Below are 20,124 nucleotides of genomic sequence, written 5' to 3'. Positions count from 1 at the left end.
GTTCCCAGCCACAAGGGGATGGTAGGTAGTAGAGTAGTAAAGCCAAGAAGATAGGAAAGCGATACAAAAGCTAGAAAGGAGCTTGGAGGAACAGGGAGACATCACTCTAGGGCCAGTAGTCCAGCACCTTCCGGATCCAACAAGTCAAACTCAGTCACCTTCTCTTCGGCAGCCAAAATCCTTTAAATCTCTACTGCAATATAATCTGAAACCCAATATGTCGTCAATCATGGGATAGACAGAGCCGTGATCTTTCCTGTCTGTGGAAGAACACAAAAGTGTGCTCATAGGAGTCTTTACTAAGGTCTTATATTGAACTTGACAGAAAATAAAAGTGTTTGAAACTAGCAGTCCCTGTTCCTTTTAACAGCCCTTCTGCTGTTGGTAATTTATTTTCCACGAATCACTTTCCCCCTCCTCAAATGTTCTGTCCTTCTGCAACACAATCATCGGAGCAGACTGTGTCAAATGACAGAACATTGCGCCTCACATCCTGCCAGCCTATGATGATGCCCAGGCCTTGATGACTGACCACAGTCTTTAACGTCAAGTGGATTGTGCGAATTGGCTAGGAAGAAGTGAAGTTGGGTATTTTGGAGATACCATCATCTCTTTTAGCTATGAGAACTAAGGAAGTGGGGGTAGAAAACTGCAAGTGAGGACCTGGGGATACAAGTTCCCATCATTAGTTTAAGAGGTCCATGGCCTTAGAGAACACTGAATCTCTGAGTTAGGAAAACGAAGGATGGTCATGATTTTAAGGACATGCGGAGACAGAGAATATTCCAGAGGAAAATGAGCATGTGAACACAGTGGAAAGAACTATGGTCTTCTAGCTCATAGAAGCTCAGGAGTCAGAGAGGAAAATTTTATATCGTTTATTTTATTTTATTTCTTTTTGCTTCAAGATCTCACATCCCATGACCGACATATACTTGGTAGTTTAGTCAAGTGTGACTTTAATTAATTAGGGATGCATTCCATAGACGCTCTTGCATAATACGGACTCTAAATATCTTTTTTCACCTCCACAAAATGTAGTTTATTGAGAATGGGAGCCATGAATTCACTTTTCTGATTAATCATGCAGTTTAAGAACTATTTTGTCCAAATAGACTAGGGTCCCAGATAGTCAGTACATGCAGTAGAAACTAGTCCCAGTGCCTTTATCAATGGCTGCTCAGTCAGCACCCATTGTCAGACAAATTCAGAGAGTCTGGTTTGATCGCATGCTCCTTCAGTCCCGGTCCAACTGGATTTGGTGAGCTCCCATTCGAACAGGCACGTTGAGGAAGTGTAATTTTTTTGAATGGAAAATAAATTAGAAAACCTGAAAAATAAATAAATAAATAAATAAATAAGACATTTAAGAATAGAAAAAAAGAACTATTTTATAGTGTTCCCACTCCCAAATGCCCCAAAACAGTTTGCTAATTTTATTTCTACTACTTTTTGCACTTTCGCTTCAAGGGTAAATTCCATGTACAAGCCATGTGTTGTTCTTTCCCACCATCTCAGTTAATCTGTCTCATCTTTGTACTCCCTAACATGCTCCAGTCTCAGAGTTCTGACCCTTTTCTACGTTATCCTTTTTATGGCAAAGGAAAAGGTGAAATAGGTTGCTCTGTTCAGTGAGAAACTATAGATAGTGCCTCATGGAGGAAACACAGAGACTCCGTTTGTTCCATTGTTACCTATGCGATGAACAAACATTTCAGAAATAAGTAAGCTATGTGAACAGGTTCAAGTGGTGTATATGAGTAACTCCTGGATTTTAATGTTCATCAAGATGACAGGAGTAACTTCACAAGTTGGCACCCCACCTTACATGGCTCTCTAGATATTTTGGTGCAAGTGACTTGGAACAATCTTATTAAGAATATTAAATGTAATAAATTTATAAAATAACATTCTAAAATATGACTTTAAATTTATAGTACACATAATACACTTACCCTGAAAGAATACTGATTTATTTTAAATATTTTAGTGCCATTAAAATTGCATAATACTTGGTGATGTAGCCATTTAAGGATTTGGTTTTCTGTTCATTTATCTTTATTTTAAAACGGTGTTTCAGTTTATGAGTTGAAAGGCAGTCACAACTCAAAGATATTTCACAAAGTTTCAAAGATTTAATTAGAAACAGCCTATTATGTTTGAGTTTCTTAAATCATGCATATTTAATCCCAGTCAAAAACTGCAGGTATAACTTCTCTTTTATTTTCATATTATAATGTAATTATACTCTCTCTCTCCCCCTTTTCTTTTCTTCAAACTTTCCCATATATCCCTTCTTCGTTGCTTTCAATCTTATGGTCTCTTTTTTCCATTAATTGTTGCTTCTGAAGTAGGTGTGTGTGTGTGTGTGTGTGTGTGTGTGTGTGTGTGATTTTTCTGAATACAGAAGTACAACTTTACAACTTTATCTGTCTGCATAGTGTTTCTTATGTTTCAGGGGTGACTGCTTGGTATTCGAAGCCAATTGGCGTGATATTTACTTGAGCAGAATATTTCTCCAATTCTCTGCATTCCTTAGTTTCTCATAGCTCTTTTTCTTTCCATAAATTTTTCCCATTCTGGCTCATGTTTTAGGGATTCATATTGGTATGGCTTTACAGTTGTAGCTTCTGGCATTTTAAATAAAACTATAGTTAGTGAATTTTCTACTTCTTTGAACATTTTCATTATACTTGGCAATTTGCACTTCTACAAAGAAGTTGTTATATTTTGAGGTTCCTTATTTAGATAGATTTTGAAATATGCTTGAAATAAAGGTTCCAATGATGTTTTGTTCATGTGACAGTTTACATTATAATTGTTAGCATATATTCATCATGCAAAGCGATGGATTTCATGTTGTTATACTATTTCACAGATATTCTCTTTTTTAATTTTTTAAACATTTCTCTTTTACATTTATTTATGTATTTTATGTTTGTGAATGATCTATTGACTTTATTCCAGAAGAGATCAGATTCCATTATAGGTGGTTGGGAGCAAACATATTTTTTGGGAATTAAACTCAGGACATCTGGAAGAGCAGCCTGTGCTCTTAAATTTTGAGCAAACACTCCAGCACCATGTAATACCTTTTGACAATGGAAAAGCTGGCTATGGTGGCACACATTTCTGATCCCAGCATTCAGGGAGTTAAAGGCAGGCAGATATGTGAATTCAAGATCAGCCTAGTCTACATAGCATATTACAGAATAGCCAGGCCCACATAGTGAGATCCCATCTATAATAAAACAAACAGACAAAGAAAAGTTGAAGTTGCACATGGCTGTATGCTCGCACTAGACAGACAGAGTCAGAATGACCAGAAGTTCAAGGCCATGTGTCAGTAAGATGGCTCAAGAGTTGAAAGCACTTGTCTCGTGAGCCTGGCAACTTGAGTTCCATCACAGAATCCATGTAGGGTGAAAAAAAAAACCTTCCCAAAACTTGTGCACCAACAACACAACAATGCCTGTGCTTGCTTGTGTATGCAACGGAAATGATAAACCAAGCCTTTCCAAAAAGTTCCTCAGCCGAATCAAGCAAACAGCACAACACAGATTTCCCTATGCAAGTGAATTTTGTATTTCCAGGTTCTGGTCCTCTCCAGTGGGGGCAGTTTGGTAAACTAATGAACAAACTAAGCTTGGGCTGGACCCGGGGAAAGAAGGCCAGTCTGGCTTGAATCCTCCTGCTTTATTAAAGAAAGTACAGGCACCAGCCCCACCCAAACCAGTGAGCTAGCAGCCATGGAGGTAGAGTCCAAATGGCTGAACCAGGAATCCTGGGAGCCAGGAGGACAGGAGAAGAGAGAGGCTGAAGATGGAGAACCTGCCCCAGCTTATCTGATCTAGGCCACAGAGCTCATCACTCAAGCGCTGCAGAAAGGGATGGCCGGTGCCTATGGCGCTGCGCTCAAGACTAACAAGATAGGGTGCCCATCCTTTTCCAGGGTGTCTCAGTGAGTATGGCAGTAAGGAAGACGGGGACAGAAGGGAAGATAGCTCGGTGTGTAAAGTGCTTGTCGTGTCAGCATGAGGGACTGAATTAGAGTGCCCAGAACCCACACAGAGGTATGCTGCAGCATGCTCAGGGACCAAGTGTTCCTATGGCAATGTCGGGCAGAGACAGAAACAGGACTGGTGAGCCAGGCATGTGTAGCAGAGAACAGTCATGATGGAAGGGGGATACTACATCTGAGGTTGACCACTGACCTCCACACTGACCTCACACATCTACAATGTATTTTAAGGAAACAAAGAAGGCTCAGGAGCCTCCTTTTCTCACAGAGACCTTGGACAGAATTTTCTTTCTCTTTTTAATACACCTATATATTGGGAAATACTAGGGCAGGGGGAGGCACATTCTGGCCAGGGATTTTGAAGGGACTGGACCTTCTGCTCTTTGAAGTAACCTGTCCACTGCCTGTCCGGATGGTGTGAAGAAGAAGGCAGCTGAGTGCCTGAAACGGGCGGAGACCCTCCAAGCACACTTGCCTTGATGGGGACCCTTCCTTGGATGTCAATTCCTGCACTGCCAGCCTCCTCTGCTCCTTTCCTTGGGACACGGTCGTTTTTCCCCTGCTCTTGTTACCCACAGACCTTATCAGTATTAACTGGATCAAGTATGAGAAAACCTAAGACTTCACAGCTCTGACCTGCCTGCCTCCTTGGAATCAGACTTGAACTTCTGGTCCTGCCTGTCTCTGCTTTATGTGAGTGGCATCTGGGCCACAAATCTTGTCAGTTCACCCACGTAGACCCAGGGTCTGCAGCCTGTAGTCTGCACCAGACCTGGCACACTGTCTTTCTTTGTAAGACTGTCAAGATATGAGGGTTTTTTTCCTTTTTTTTTTGATATTTGCTTTTTTTGTTTCTTTTGGGTTAACGGTTGGTTGAAAGGAAAAGGATTCTTTGACCAATTAATCAATTTTAAATGTGTGTGAATAAAGAGACTCAGAACATAACCAAGACCGTTTGCTTAAACTATCTGTGGTTGAGTTAACATTGTACCAATTGAGCTGAGTAAGCTGTGCCTAGAAAATCCTGTCTCAGTGTTGTGGCCCATGCCTTTAATCCTGGTACTCAGAAGGCAGGGGCAGGCAGGTATTTATTGAGTTAATTCAAAGTCAGTGAGCCACGACCACAAAATGAGACCTGGTTTCAAAACAAACAAAAAAAATGCTTAGCAAAGGTATCTCCAGGGAAACAAATAAAGAACAGGCCCAAGGAACTAACTAGTTTTGTTTGTTAAAGAGATAATGGAGAGATAAGCAAAGCAGGGTTACCTATTTTGAGAGCCCAAGTCCCAAAAGCTGAAGTTTACTAAATTGCAGAAGATCTGAGAGGGTGTGGGCTCATCACTGGACTACAAACTGATGCATCATGGGACGGCTTATGTGGACCGGAATTGGTGGATATGGGAGGCATTACAGAAGCCTGCCGAGCAGGAGATTTCCTGCATGTTTTTCCTTGTCTGGGAAACCTGAGTGAGCTGGGACAGGCCAGCCCCACTGTGCCCAGTGTGTGCTCGGTGAGTGTTCGCGTGTTCCCGGAGCATAAGGCAGAATGCTGCCCTTTGCTCTCCTACTATTTCCTTTTCTTCTAAATCGCTGATTTCTAGATTCATGTCATCCATCTTCTGATTGTTTGTCTACCTACAAACTTTTGTGTTTATTCATAATATAAGTGTAATGGAAAAATTAAAAATATTACAGGATCCCCGGTTGCAGTAGGCAGGTAGGCAGCAGAAATGCTGTAGGTCCCAACGCGGTGGTATCAGGCCATGTGGTGTTAGGCAGAGGATCCTGAGATCAGCCAGTCCCAGGCAGAGGTTGCTGGTCCTCAAGCAGTGGCTGTTCCCAGGTATGGATACACGTGGCAGGTGGGCAAGAGACAGAGACATGGATAGGTACGTCATACCAAGTGAGGTTGAATATTTATTCAGGGGATTATGAAGGGGAAGGAAAAGAGGAGAAAGGGGGGAGAGAAGGAGAGAAAGAGGGGGGAGAGAGAAACGAACGAGTGTAAAAGAGGGAGAGCGAGAGGGGGAGAAAGTTGGCAGCCTCTCCGAGAGAGAGGACAGGAAGAGAGAATGGGGCAGAGGCTGCAAGAAGGAAGGGAATCAGTGTGGCTTGTCTCTTAAAGAGACAGAACATTATATTCCCATCTCTTTTTTATAACAAAATGCAGGAGATTAGCACCAAAGGTTAAAGAAATTGGGGCAGCAGATTCTCAAGACTGCTTATTTGTGGTTTTCATCTTTGGGGCAGGGGAATCTGAGAAGGCTGAGTGCTGGCCACGTCCTGGCATAGCTGGTCTCTTTGCACCTGTCTGGTGTTTGTGGCATGGAAATGTCTGGTATCTCTTACACCTGGTTAAGGTATTGGCAGAACAGAGGACAAAGTTAAATTAAGAAAAATAAATTAGGATCAGGGAATTGAGGGGGGTATATTTAACCTGTTTAAGGTGGACCCTTCCATTCGGCTCCCTGGAACTAGTTTTAGACATATACATTGCATAAACAGTAGCATATTTATGTCTAAATGACTGTGACAGGTATTTTTGCACAATGAAAAGTATTTTCACGATTATACAAAGCATCATGTGAGAGAAATTTGAGCTGAAATTTGTTTGATGGGGTTGTATTTTTTTAAACTGACAAAACCTCTCAGCAATGAAACTGCATCAGAGATCTTTGAGAAGGATAACACTTTACTTGAATTACTGATTAGAAAATGGCAAAGAATTTACTTGGCTGGCACCCAGAGCAACCTCAGTGTCCTCCGTGGTTGCAGAAGGTTGAATTTGCCTTTTGCTATTTAGCGCAGGGCCTGCCAGGCTTCAGAAGATCCTGTGGGTTGAGAAATCTGTAGGAAGACAAGCCTACATTGACCTGATCAGCTAGGCTGTTGATTCCAGTAATTCTGTTCATGTCAGGAGATCTTTAGTTTGATCTTCAGTTTGAGATCTTTCAGATGAAAGGTACTTTGGCCCAGTGAAGATGGACTCTGGAGGTAGAGACCGACATTGAGGTTAAGGATTGCCTAGGAGCTAGTCCCAGGCTAGGCTGTTAGTATTCATGCATCTGTACTGGCCTGCTCTCAGCATCTTGACAGGACATGTCCTCAGCTACAGGCACATAGAGCATCTTCAGTTCACATTCACTTTCTCTCTCTCTCTCTCTCTCTCTCTCTCTTTCTCTCTCTCTTTCCCCTCCTGCCTCTGACTCTCTCTTCTCCTCTGCTACCCCTGTCCCCAGAATTGGTCACTCAGACCTTTCACCCTTTTACCATTCCATTTCCCCTAATAAACAACCCCCCCTACACGAAAAAAAGGAATCAAGTCAGAGAAGAATTCAGATTAAATCTTTACCTTCTATTGTTTATTTTAAATCTCATCCAGTGTGGAAGGATTCCTTTTCTGTATTTCCAAACTTATTTCTCTTGAACACCCCAATACCCTACTACTTATAAGACAATAGGCAGCTTATAGTTTGAAAATTTTTTTTCAAGTTAATTACCTATATAAATTATTTCTAAATTAAAAACCTATATTCTAAAATTTTCAAATACATTTCTGGTAAAACAAACCAATCGTTTTAAAGAAATCTTCAAATCTCAATATTTTTATTTTAAAGGATTAATGTCCAGTTATAAATGAAAAGTAAAATTTTGTTCATCTTCTAAGTATCACATATTACTTTATTTATGAATGGATGAAGTTCTACAACATGCCCTGAAAATGTATTAGGGAAATTTTAAAGAAAAACAGGAGAGGGAATCACCCAGCAAGGTTCTTTACTATGCAACAGCAAATATTTATTACAATTTGAAATGCAGGTTTCCATTGGCAAAAAAAAAATCAGTAAATAATAACTGATTGCCTTTGTTTGGCCTTGGTACACAAATAAAGAAATAAAAGATGGCAGTTTACAATCTCTGCTCTCAAATCACTTATAAGAGAGTTGGAACCATACATGCAAGCAAAAGAACTACACAGATGTGTAGCAAAACTATAATTTGCGGAATGAACCTGCATAATCTCTATAAACAAAAATTTGACTATTTTGTATATCTAACTCACAAGTAATTCTTTTCAGCAATTTAGGTTTGGTACTGAACAGCATGTAGTTTGTCAACACCAATCCAAAATACATGTCAGATGTTTAGGGAAAAGGAAACGTGGCTCAATACCAATCCTGGGCTAACCTATCCTGGCCAGTTTTGAGGAAGGCCTGGCTGCTTTATCATTCTCAGTATTCTCACCTAAGAACAAGTCCAATGCACCTGTAGAGCATCCCACTACCTCTGTTAATGTGAATGGCAAAGTTCTTCACTCAGACCTATCTTTTTTAATCCCCAGCTCCTCTATTGGAAAATCATACAGCATTGTCACAATCACATAGTATTACCTTTAGAGGCACAGAATGAGAGGCTTTGGTAACGCACATATTCCACTTTTAAGTAAGAAAGTTTGAAGTTCACAAAATGAAATCTAATTAATTTGGAGCTTATAAAGAGGGGCGTTTCTTTCACAGTGAGCTAGATGGGCTCATTTTCTTTCTTTGCATTTTTTTTCTTTTAACTTAAATTATAGGCAGATTTTTGAAAGTTTATACATGCTCAAATATAACATTTGTGAGGAAAAATAGCAACAGCAAAAATATCCAGTCTATACCTTAGAGCAGTGTGTTTTCTGCCCTCTCGCCTATACATTCTACACTTATACTTAATATCCCTGCATCGAATGATGGCACTGAAACTCTGTGTAAGTTACTCCAACCACAAACATTCAAATATATCCACAAGTCTTGACAGTACTAAGGCAAGAAGTGAAAACAAGTACATTCTTTGATTAGTAAGAAGACAGAGCATAAAACTAAGATAAGGCTTGAAAGAAAAATACCGATTTTTGGATTAATTTTGAAAGTTCAAATTAGCAGAATACTTGACCACTTGAATACCTAAACCTTCCTCATCAACTGAGATTCTGATACACAAGATTCTATGACATAATAAACTTTTCAGAAAAGTGTGTTTTTCACCAACAACATACGAACTATATACACCATGATCACAGTTCACGAGTGACATATTTCCAAAAGAACGCAATCTGCAACATGGAATGCATGTTATAATCGGAACAATGCAATAAAACTATGGTTAGCGCTCCAGAAGAAATGTCTAAACTCTGTTTATGAGAAAATCTTGTTCATATATCACACACACGTGATGAAAATTAAAAGCAGTGTCTTTAAACCAGCTAATAGTAAAATAACACAACACATACAAGCGTCTAACATTATAACAGGGGTTTTCTTCCACATAGAGACTATATGGATCACTCACTCAGAGACGGCACAGCTAATAATTAGTGGAAAGTATTTGTATGAACAGTTCAAAGAATGGTGGAGAGGTGCAGAAAATTTCTCAAAGCGACTTCTGTCAGCTCCATCTGTCTTCTCCTCTCTTTCTGCTAAGAAATACACCGGTTAATCAGGGCCCGCTCTGCCTGAAAGAAAAAAAGAGAGAGAAACAGAGTTAAAACAGCATGTGGAAAACGAAAACGGCAGCGTTCAGTTAGATTGACCAGAAAGATAAATGCATACTGTGAGTTCAGCTAACCTTAGCTCCAGAGGCCTGCATAGTTGCCATGGAGGCCTGAGGCCAGTGGGCCCCCACCCACGAAGAGCTTCATCTCTGGCCAGTTGTAGCAGTGAGTGTAGAGTGCGTTGGGGAAATCTACACCAGCAGCGTAATTCTCTAAGAAATCATTCTGGTTGATCCAGCCGCTGCCACAGGTGAGCTTGAGCTTCCTTCCAGAGGGCACAGGAAACATGTCTGGACTGGCTACAGATCTTTGCTCGAGGAACTTCTGGGCACGGATGTCATAGAAGAGCAGAGAACCGTGACCTGTTCCCACGGTGACAATATGCTGGTGGACACTCAAGGAATGCACACCAATGCCTCCTTCTCGGGAGCAGAATGGCCGGATGTTCTGCTGGCTTTGGCGAGTATCCAGGAATGAAACATGACACTGGGATCCGACAGCATAGAGGCACAACTCATCACAGTAGGTGAGACACATGTTCTCCCTGGAGTAGGGCAGCTTTAGGGACATCAGCCTGTACAGGGAGCTCCTGGCTTTCCACAGGTGGAAGTAGCCATCCAGAGACACTGCTCCCAGCTCCTGGTTTTGGTTGCTGTAAGCAAGGGCTCGAACTTTGCGGTTACCAGGATTGGTAGTGACTTTAGGGATGGCCTCTATGTCTGTAGGACGGATGTGAGCATATACTGGAAGGCCCGCATCCTCGTGCCCAGCAATGCTGCTATTGAACATGTTCGGATCCACCAGCCAGAGTGCCAAGGTGCCATCGCGGGAACCACTCACAGCCACAGTGTCACTCATCCAAGCTATGGCAAAGATCCAGTCCCTGTGGCCTTGGCAATCTCCTAGGCACATGGGGTCCAGCTTGGGCAACTGGTAGACGGCCAGGCTGTTGGGGTTTTCCCCTCCAGTGGCCATGAGGGTCTTGGAGGGATTCAGCTCCACAGCATGAATGCCACAGGACGGCGAGCCACGGAATTGGTCGGGCCCCCTGTCACTAATCAGAGGAATGCACCTGATATGGTCGGTCTTGACGTCGACCACAAAAAGCGTGTTGCACTTGGTGCCACACACCACCTGCCTGGCATTTAGCCACTGCGATGCGAACACTTTGTTGAGGGGGCCAAGTGCCAGCTGGCGCTCCCTCAGCAGCTCCGGCAGGCTGAGGGCCCTGTAGCTGCTCAGGTCGCCCTCGAAGCCCGCCAGCCTCGGGTGGCCCTCGTAGCCCAGGGCCCGGCCCTTCAGGTAGTGCACCAAGGAATGGCGAGCCATGGGCCGCTGTGGCCTCTTGACCAGCAGCAGCGACCCCTCGGCTTGGCCTGCTTCGGCTGCAGCCATCGCCACCACGGAGGGGACTGGAGACGAAGAGCTCCCCGCGCCCTCCTTGGAGGCTTTCAGCGTACTGCTACCTATTTGCTGAGGGGCCATGGTGGTTGGCGAGCGGTTGGAGGGTCCTGCTGCGGGCTTTGGCATCTCCTGTGCCGCTGGAGAAGGCAGTGCCGCGGTGTTGGCCTGAAACAGCGAATCGCTGGGAGCCTGAGGCTAGGCAACCGAGCCTCAGAGAGCCTCTGGAGTCCAGAGCTCCTGGGCAGCAATGGAGGCGAAAGCTGCGTGACCCAGCAGGCATTGCGCGGTCTGGCGGAAAGAGCCAAGACTGAGCTGCTAGAGCCGAGGGTGCGGTGCCGCAGGAGCTAGAGGGAGCAGCAGATTCCAGCCAGCTCAGCTTGTGGACTTCTGGGTCTTGAGCAACAAGTCTCTGGAGGATAAGGACAGCAGGCCAGGAGGGGCAGGTTCTGAGGGTGGTGTTGGAAGAGCTGGCGGGCGGTATGGGCTGACTATCAATGGCAGAAGTGATGGGAGGTGTTGAAGGGTTGGGAGATCATGGCAATAGGGAGTTGCTCGTTCCCAGCCACAAGGGGATGGTAGGTAGTAGAGTAGTAAAGCCAAGAAGATAGGAAAGCGATACAAAAGCTAGAAAGGAGCTTGGAGGAACAGGGAGACATCACTCTAGGGCCAGTAGTCCAGCACCTTCCGGATCCAACAAGTCAAACTCAGTCACCTTCTCTTCGGCAGCCAAAATCCTTTAAATCTCTACTGCAATATAATCTGAAACCCAATATGTCGTCAATCATGGGATAGACAGAGCCGTGATCTTTCCTGTCTGTGGAAGAACACAAAAGTGTGCTCATAGGAGTCTTTACTAAGGTCTTATATTGAACTTGACAGAAAATAAAAGTGTTTGAAACTAGCAGTCCCTGTTCCTTTTAACAGCCCTTCTGCTGTTGGTAATTTATTTTCCACGAATCACTTTCCCCCTCCTCAAATGTTCTGTCCTTCTGCAACACAATCATCGGAGCAGACTGTGTCAAATGACAGAACATTGCGCCTCACATCCTGCCAGCCTATGATGATGCCCAGGCCTTGATGACTGACCACAGTCTTTAACGTCAAGTGGATTGTGCGAATTGGCTAGGAAGAAGTGAAGTTGGGTATTTTGGAGATACCATCATCTCTTTTAGCTATGAGAACTAAGGAAGTGGGGGTAGAAAACTGCAAGTGAGGACCTGGGGATACAAGTTCCCATCATTAGTTTAAGAGGTCCATGGCCTTAGAGAACACTGAATCTCTGAGTTAGGAATACGAAGGATGGTCATGATTTTAAGGACATGCGGAGACAGAGAATATTCCAGAGGAAAATGAGCATGTGAACACAGTGGAAAGAACTATGGTCTTCTAGCTCATAGAAGCTCAGGAGTCAGAGAGGAAAATTTTATATCGTTTATTTTATTTTATTTCTTTTTGCTTCAAGATCTCACATCCCATGACCGACATATACTTGGTAGTTTAGTCAAGTGTGACTTTAATTAATTAGGGATGCATTCCATAGACGCTCTTGCATAATACGGACTCTAAATATCTTATTTCCCCTCCACAAAATGTAGTTTATTGAGAATGGGAGCCATGAATTCACTTTTCTGATTAATCATGCAGTTTAAGAACTATTTTGTCCAAATAGACTAGGGTCCCAGATAGCCAGTACATGCAGTAGAAACTAGTCCCAGTGCCTTTATCAATGGCTGCTCAGTCAGCACCCATTGTCAGACAAATTCAGAGAGTCTGGTTTGATCGCATGCTCCTTCAGTCCCGGTCCAACTGGATTTGGTGAGCTCCCATTCCAACAGGCACGTTGAGGAAGTGTAATTTTTTTGAATGGAAAATAAATTAGAAAACCTGAAAAATAAATAAATAAATAAATAAATAAGACATTTAAGAATAGAAAAAAAGAACTATTTTATAGTGTTCCCACTCCCAAATGCCCCAAAACAGTTTGCTAATTTTATTTCTACTACTTTTTGCACTTTCGCTTCAAGGGTAAATTCCATGTACAAGCCATGTGTTGTTCTTTCCCACCATCTCAGTTAATCTGTCTCATCTTTGTACTCCCTAACATGCTCCAGTCTCAGAGTTCTGACCCTTTTCTACGTTATCCTTTTTATGGCAAAGGAAAAGGTGAAATAGGTTGCTCTGTTCAGTGAGAAACTATAGATAGTGCCTCATGGAGGAAACACAGAGACTCCGTTTGTTCCATTGTTACCTATGCGATGAACAAACATTTCAGAAATAAGTAAGCTATGTGAACAGGTTCAAGTGGTGTATATGAGTAACTCCTGGATTTTAATGTTCATCAAGATGACAGGAGTAACTTCACAAGTTGGCACCCCACCTTACATGGCTCTCTAGATATTTTGGTGCAAGTGACTTGGAACAAGCTTATTAAGAATATTAAATGTAATAAATTTATAAAATAACATTCTAAAATATGACTTTAAATTTATAGTACACATAATACACTTACCCTGAAAGAATACTGATTTATTTTAAATATTTTAGTGCCATTAAAATTGCATAATACTTGGTGATGTAGCCATTTAAGGATTTGGTTTTCTGTTCATTTATCTTTATTTTAAAACGGTGTTTCAGTTTATGAGTTGAAAGGCAGTCACAACTCAAAGATATTTCACAAAGTTTCAAAGATTTAATTAGAAACAGCCTATTATGTTTGAATTTCTTAAATCATGCATATTTAATCCCAGTCAAAAACTGCAGGTATAACTTCTCTTTTATTTTCATATTATAATGTAATTATACTCTCTCTCTCCCCCTTTTCTTTTCTTCAAACTTTCCCATATATCCCTTCTTCGTTGCTTTCAATCTTATGGTCTCTTTTTTCCATTAATTGTTGCTTCTGAAGTAGGTGTGTGTGTGTGTGTGTGTGTGATTTTTCTGAATACAGAAGTACAACTTTACAACTTTATCTGTCTGCATAGTGTTTCTTATGTTTCAGGGGTGACTGCTTGGTATTAGAAGCCAATTGGCGTGATATTTACTTGAGCAGAATATTTCTCCAATTCTCTGCATTCCTTAGTTTCTCATAGCTCTTTTTCTTTCCATAAATTTTTCCCATTCTGGCTCATGTTTTAGGGATTCATATTGGTATGGCTTTACAGTTGTAGCTTCTGGCATTTTAAATAAAACTATAGTTAGTGAATTTTCTACTTCTTTGAACATTTTCATTATACTTGGCAATTTGCACTTCTACAAAGAAGTTGTTATATTTTGAGGTTCCTTATTTAGATAGATTTTGAAATATGCTTGAAATAAAGGTTCCAATGATGTTTTGTTCATGTGACAGTTTACATTATAATTGTTAGCATATATTCATCATGCAAAGCGATGGATTTCATGTTGTTATACTATTTCACAGATATTCTCTTTTTTAATTTTTTAAACATTTCTCTTTTACATTTATTTATGTATTTTATGTTTGTGAATGATCTATTGACTTTATTCCAGAAGAGATCAGATTCCATTATAGGTGGTTGGGAGCAAACATATTTTTTGGGAATTAAACTCAGGACATCTGGAAGAGCAGCCTGTGCTCTTAAATTTTGAGCAAACACTCCAGCACCATGTAATACCTTTTGACAATGGAAAAGCTGGCTATGGTGGCACACATTTCTGATCCCAGCATTCAGGGAGTTAAAGGCAGGCAGATATGTGAATTCAAGATCAGCCTAGTCTACATAGCATATTACAGAATAGCCAGGCCCACATAGTGAGATCCCATCTATAATAAAACAAACAGACAAAGAAAAGTTGAAGTTGCACATGGCTGTATCCTCGCACTAGACAGACAGAGTCAGAATGACCAGAAGTTCAAGGCCATGTGTCAGTAAGATGGCTCAAGAGTTGAAAGCACTTGTCTCGTGAGCCTGGCAACTTGAGTTCCATCACAGAATCCATGTAGGGTGAAAAAAAAAACCTTCCCAAAACTTGTGCACCAACAACACAACAATGCCTGTGCTTGCTTGTGTATGCAACGGAAATGATAAACCAAGCCTTTCCAAAAAGTTCCTCAGCCGAATCAAGCAAACAGCACAACACTGATTTCCCTATGCAAGTGAATTTTGTATTTCCAGGTTCTGGTCCTCTCCAGTGGGGGCAGTTTGGTAAACTAATGAACAAACTAAGCTTGGGCTGGACCCGGGGAAAGAAGGCCAGTCTGGCTTGAATCCTCCTGCTTTATTAAAGAAAGTACAGGCACCAGCCCCACCCAAACCAGTGAGCTAGCAGCCATGGAGGTAGAGTCCAAATGGCTGAACCAGGAATCCTGGGAGCCAGGAGGACAGGAGAAGAGAGAGGCTGAAGATGGAGAACCTGCCCCAGCTTATCTGATCTAGGCCACAGAGCTCATCACTCAAGCGCTGCAGAAAGGGATGGCCGGTGCCTATGGCGCTGCGCTCAAGACTAACAAGATAGGGTGCCCATCCTTTTCCAGGGTGTCTCAGTGAGTATGGCAGTAAGGAAGACGGGGACAGAAGGGAAGATAGCTCGGTGTGTAAAGTGCTTGTCGTGTCAGCATGAGGGACTGAATTAGAGTGCCCAGAACCCACACAGAGGTATGCTGCAGCATGCTCAGGGACCAAGTGTTCCTATGGCAATGTCGGGCAGAGACAGAAACAGGACTGGTGAGCCAGGCATGTGTAGCAGAGAACAGTCATGATGGAAGGGGGATACTACATCTGAGGTTGACCACTGACCTCCACACTGACCTCACACATCTACAATGTATTTTAAGGAAACAAAGAAGGCTCAGGAGCCTCCTTTTCTCACAGAGACCTTGGACAGAATTTTCTTTCTCTTTTTAATACACCTATAAATTGGGAAATACTAGGGCAGGGGGAGGCACATTCTGGCCAGGGATTTTGAAGGGACTGGACCTTCTGCTCTTTGAAGTAACCTGTCCACTGCCTGTCCGGATGGTGTGAAGAAGAAGGCAGCTGAGTGCCTGAAACGGGCGGAGACCCTCCAAGCACACTTGCCTTGATGGGGACCCTTCTTTGGATGTCAATTCCTGCACTGCCAGCCTCCTCTGCTCCTTTCCTTGGGACACGGTCGTTTTTCCCCTGCTCTTGTTACCCACAGACCTTATCAGTATTAACTGGATCAAGTATGAGAAAACCTAAGACTTCACAGCTCTGACCTGCCTGCCTCCTTGGAATCAGACTTGAACTTCTGGTCCTGCCTGTCTCTGCTTTATGTGAGTGGCATCTGGGCCACAAATCTGTCAGTTCACCTACGTAGACCCAGGGTCTGCAGCCTGTAGTCTACACCAAACCTGGCACACTGTCTTTCTTTGTAAGACTGTCAAGATATGAGGGTTTTTTTCCTTTTTTTTTGATATTTTCTTTTTTTTTTTTTTGGGTTAACGGTTGGTGAAAGGAAAAGGATTCTTTGACCAATTAATCAATTTTAAATGTGTGTGAATAAAGAGACTCAGAACATAACCAAGACCGTTTGCTTAAATTATCTGTGGTTGAGTTAACATTGTACCAATTGAGCTGAGTAAGCTGTGCCTAGAAAATCCTGTCTCAGTGTTGTGGCCCATGCCTTTAATCCTGGTACTCAGAAGGCAGGGGCAGGCAGGTATTTATTGAGTTAATTCAAAGTCAGTGAGCCACGACCACAAAATGAGACCTGGTTTCAAAACAAACAAAAAAAAAAATGCTTAGCAAAAGTATCTCCAGGGAAACAAATAAAGAACAGGCCCAAGGAACTAACTAGTTTTGTTTGTTAAAGAGATAATGGAGAGATAAGCAAAGCAGGGTTACCTATTTTGAGAGCCCAAGTCCCAAAAGCTGAAGTTTACTAAATTGCAGAAGATCTGAGAGGGTGTGGGCTCATCACTGGACTACAAACTGATGCATCATGGGACGGCTTACGTGGACCGGAATTGGTGGATATGGGAGGCATTACAGAAGCCTGCCGAGCAGGAGATTTCCTGCATGTTTTTCCTTGTCTGGGAAACCTGAGTGAGCTGGGACAGGCCAGCCCCACTGTGCCCAGTGTGTGCTCGGTGAGTGTTCGCGTGTTCCCGGAGCATAAGGCAGAATGCTGCCCTTTGCTCTCCTACTATTTCCTTTTCTTCTAAATAGCTGATTTCTAGATTCATGTCATCCATCTTCTGATTGTTTGTCTACCTACAAACTTTTGTGTTTATTCATAATATAAGTGTAATGGAAAAATTAAAAATATTACAGGATCCCCGGTTGCAGTAGGCAGGTAGGCAGCAGAAATGCTGTAGGTCCCAACGCGGTGGTATCAGGCCATGTGGTGTTAGGCAGAGGATCCTGAGATCAGCCAGTCCCAGGCAGAGGTTGCTGGTCCTCAAGCAGTGGCTGTCCCCAGGTATGGATACACGTGGCAGGTGGGCAAGAGACAGAGACATGGATAGGTACGTCATACCAAGTGAGGTTGAATATTTATTCAGGGGATTATGAAGGGGAAGGAAAAGAGGAGAAAGGGGGGAGAGAGAGAGAGAAAGAGGGGGGGAGAGAGAAACGAACGAGTGTAAAAGAGGGAGAGCGAGAGGGGGAGAAAGTTGGCAGCCTCTCCGAGAGAGAGGACAGGAAGAGAGAATGGGGCAGAGGCTGCAAGAAGGAAGGGAATCAGTGTGGCTTGTCTCTTAAAGAGACAGAACATTATATTCCCATCTCTTTTTTATAACAAAATGCAGGAGATTAGCACCAAAGGTTAAAGAAATTGGGGCAGCAGATTCTCAAGACTGCTTATTTGTGGTTTTCATCTTTGGGGCAGGGGAATCTGAGAAGGCTGAGTGCTGGCCACGTCCTGGCATAGCTGGTCTCTTTGCACCTGTCTGGTGTTTGTGGCATGGAAATGTCTGGTATCTCTTACACCTGGTTAAGGTATTGGCAGAACAGAGGACAAAGTTAAATTAAGAAAAATAAATTAGGATCAGGGAATTGAGGGGGGTATATTTAACCTGTTTAAGGTGGACCCTTCCATTCGGCTCCCTGGAACTAGTTTTAGACATATACATTGCATAAACAGTAGCATATTTATGTCTAAATGACTGTGACAGGTATTTTTGCACAATGAAAAGTATTTTCACGATTATACAAAGCATCATGTGAGAGAAATTTGAGCTGAAATTTGTTTGATGGGGTTGTATTTTTTTAAACTGACAAAACCTCTCAGCAATGAAACTGCATCAGAGATCTTTGAGAAGGATAACACTTTACTTGAATTACTGATTAGAAAATGGCAAAGAATTTACTTGGCTGGCACCCAGAGCAACCTCAGTGTCCTCCGTGGTTGCAGAAGGTTGAATTTGCCTTTTGCTATTTAGCGCAGGGCCTGCCAGGCTTCAGAAGATCCTGTGGGTTGAGAAATCTGTAGGAAGACAAGCCTACATTGACCTGATCAGCTAGGCTGTTGATTCCAGTAATTCTGTTCATGTCAGGAGATCTTCAGTTTGATCTTCAGTTTGAGATCTTTCAGAGGAAAGGTACTTTGGCCCAGTGAAGATGGACTCTGGAGGTAGAGACCGACATTGAGGTTAAGGATTGCCTAGGAGCTAGTCCCAGGCTAGGCTGTTAGTATTCATGCATCTGTACTGGCCTGCTCTCAGCATCTTGACAGGACATGTCCTCAGCTACAGGCACATAGAGCATCTTCAGTTCACATTCACTTTCTCTCTCTCTCTCTCTCTCTCTCTCTCTCTTTCTCTCTCTCTTTCCCCTCCTGCCTCTGACTCTCTCTTCTCCTCTGCTACCCCTGTCCCCAGAATTGGTCACTCAGACCTTTCACCCTTTTACCATTCCATTTCCCCTAATAAACAACCCCCCCTACACGAAAAAAAGGAATCAAGTCAGAGAAGAATTCAGATTAAATCTTTACCTTCTATTGTTTATTTTAAATCTCATCCAGTGTGGAAGGATTCCTTTTCTGTATTTCCAAACTTATTTCTCTTGAACACCCCAATACCCTACTACTTATAAGACAATAGGCAGCTTATAGTTTGAAAATTTTTTTTCAAGTTAATTACCTATATAAATTATTTCTAAATTAAAAACCTATATTCTAAAATTTTCAAATACATTTCTGGTAAAACAAACCAATCGTTTTAAAGAAATCTTCAAATCTCAATATTTTTATTTTAAAGGATTAATGTCCAGTTATAAATGAAAAGTAAAATTTTGTTCATCTTCTAAGTATCACATATTACTTTATTTATGAATGGATGAAGTTCTACAACATGCCCTGAAAATGTATTAGGGAAATTTTAAAGAAAAACAGGAGAGGGAATCACCCAGCAAGGTTCTTTACTATGCAACAGCAAATATTTATTACAATTTGAAGTGCAGGTTTCCATTGGCAAAAAAAAAAATCAGTAAATAATAACTGATTGCCTTTGTTTGGCCTTGGTACACAAATAAAAAATAAAAGATGGCAGTTTACAATCTCTGCTCTCAAATCACTTATAAGAGAGTTGGAACCATACATGCAAGCAAAAGAACTACACAGATGTGTAGCAAAACTATAATTTGCGGAATGAACCTGCATAATCTCTATAAACAAAAATTTGACTATTTTGTATATCTAACTCACAAGTAATTCTTTTCAGCAATTTAGGTTTGGTACTGAACAGCATGTAGTTTGTCAACACCAATCCAAAATACATGTCAGATGTTTAGGGAAAAGGAAACGTGGCTCAATACCAATCCTGGGCTAACCTATCCTGGCCAGTTTTGAGGAAGGCCTGGCTGCTTTATCATTCTCAGTATTCTCACCTAAGAACAAGTCCAATGCACCTGTAGAGCATCCCACTACCTCTGTTAATGTGAATGGCAAAGTTCTTCACTCAGACCTATCTTTTTTAATCCCCAGCTCCTCTATTGGAAAATCATACAGCATTGTCACAATCACCTATTATTACCTTTAGAGGCACAGAATGAGAGGCTTTGGTAACGCACATATTCCACTTTTAAGTAAGAAAGTTTGAAGTTCACAAAATGAAATCTAATTAATTTGGAGCTTATAAAGAGGGGCGTTTCTTTCACAGTGAGCTAGATGGGCTCATTTTCTTTCTTTGCATTTTTTTTCTTTTAACTTAAATTATAGGCAGATTTTTGAAAGTTTATACATGCTCAAA

The 20,124-nt window shown here is 42.0% G+C and overlaps 1 protein-coding gene across 1 annotated transcript; it reads right to left on the bottom strand.

Annotated features, from left to right (window-relative positions):
- Positions 1-9,626: 9,626 nt before the first annotated feature.
- On the bottom strand, positions 9,627-11,123 carry LOC121441107 (DDB1- and CUL4-associated factor 12-like protein 1; the record flags this gene model as incomplete). Its single annotated transcript, XM_041642236.1, has 1 exon — positions 9,627-11,123. A coding segment is annotated over one exon (1,497 nt), but the record flags the coding sequence as incomplete, so codon positions are not given.
- Positions 11,124-20,124: the final 9,001 nt, after the last annotated feature.

This window comes from Microtus oregoni, unplaced genomic scaffold (assembly GCF_018167655.1).
Source record: "Microtus oregoni isolate MIOR12 unplaced genomic scaffold, Mior012 000073F_ref0000255, whole genome shotgun sequence".
Classification (NCBI taxonomy): domain Eukaryota; kingdom Metazoa; phylum Chordata; class Mammalia; order Rodentia; family Cricetidae; genus Microtus; species Microtus oregoni.
This window is presented reverse-complemented; position numbering and strand designations above follow the sequence as displayed.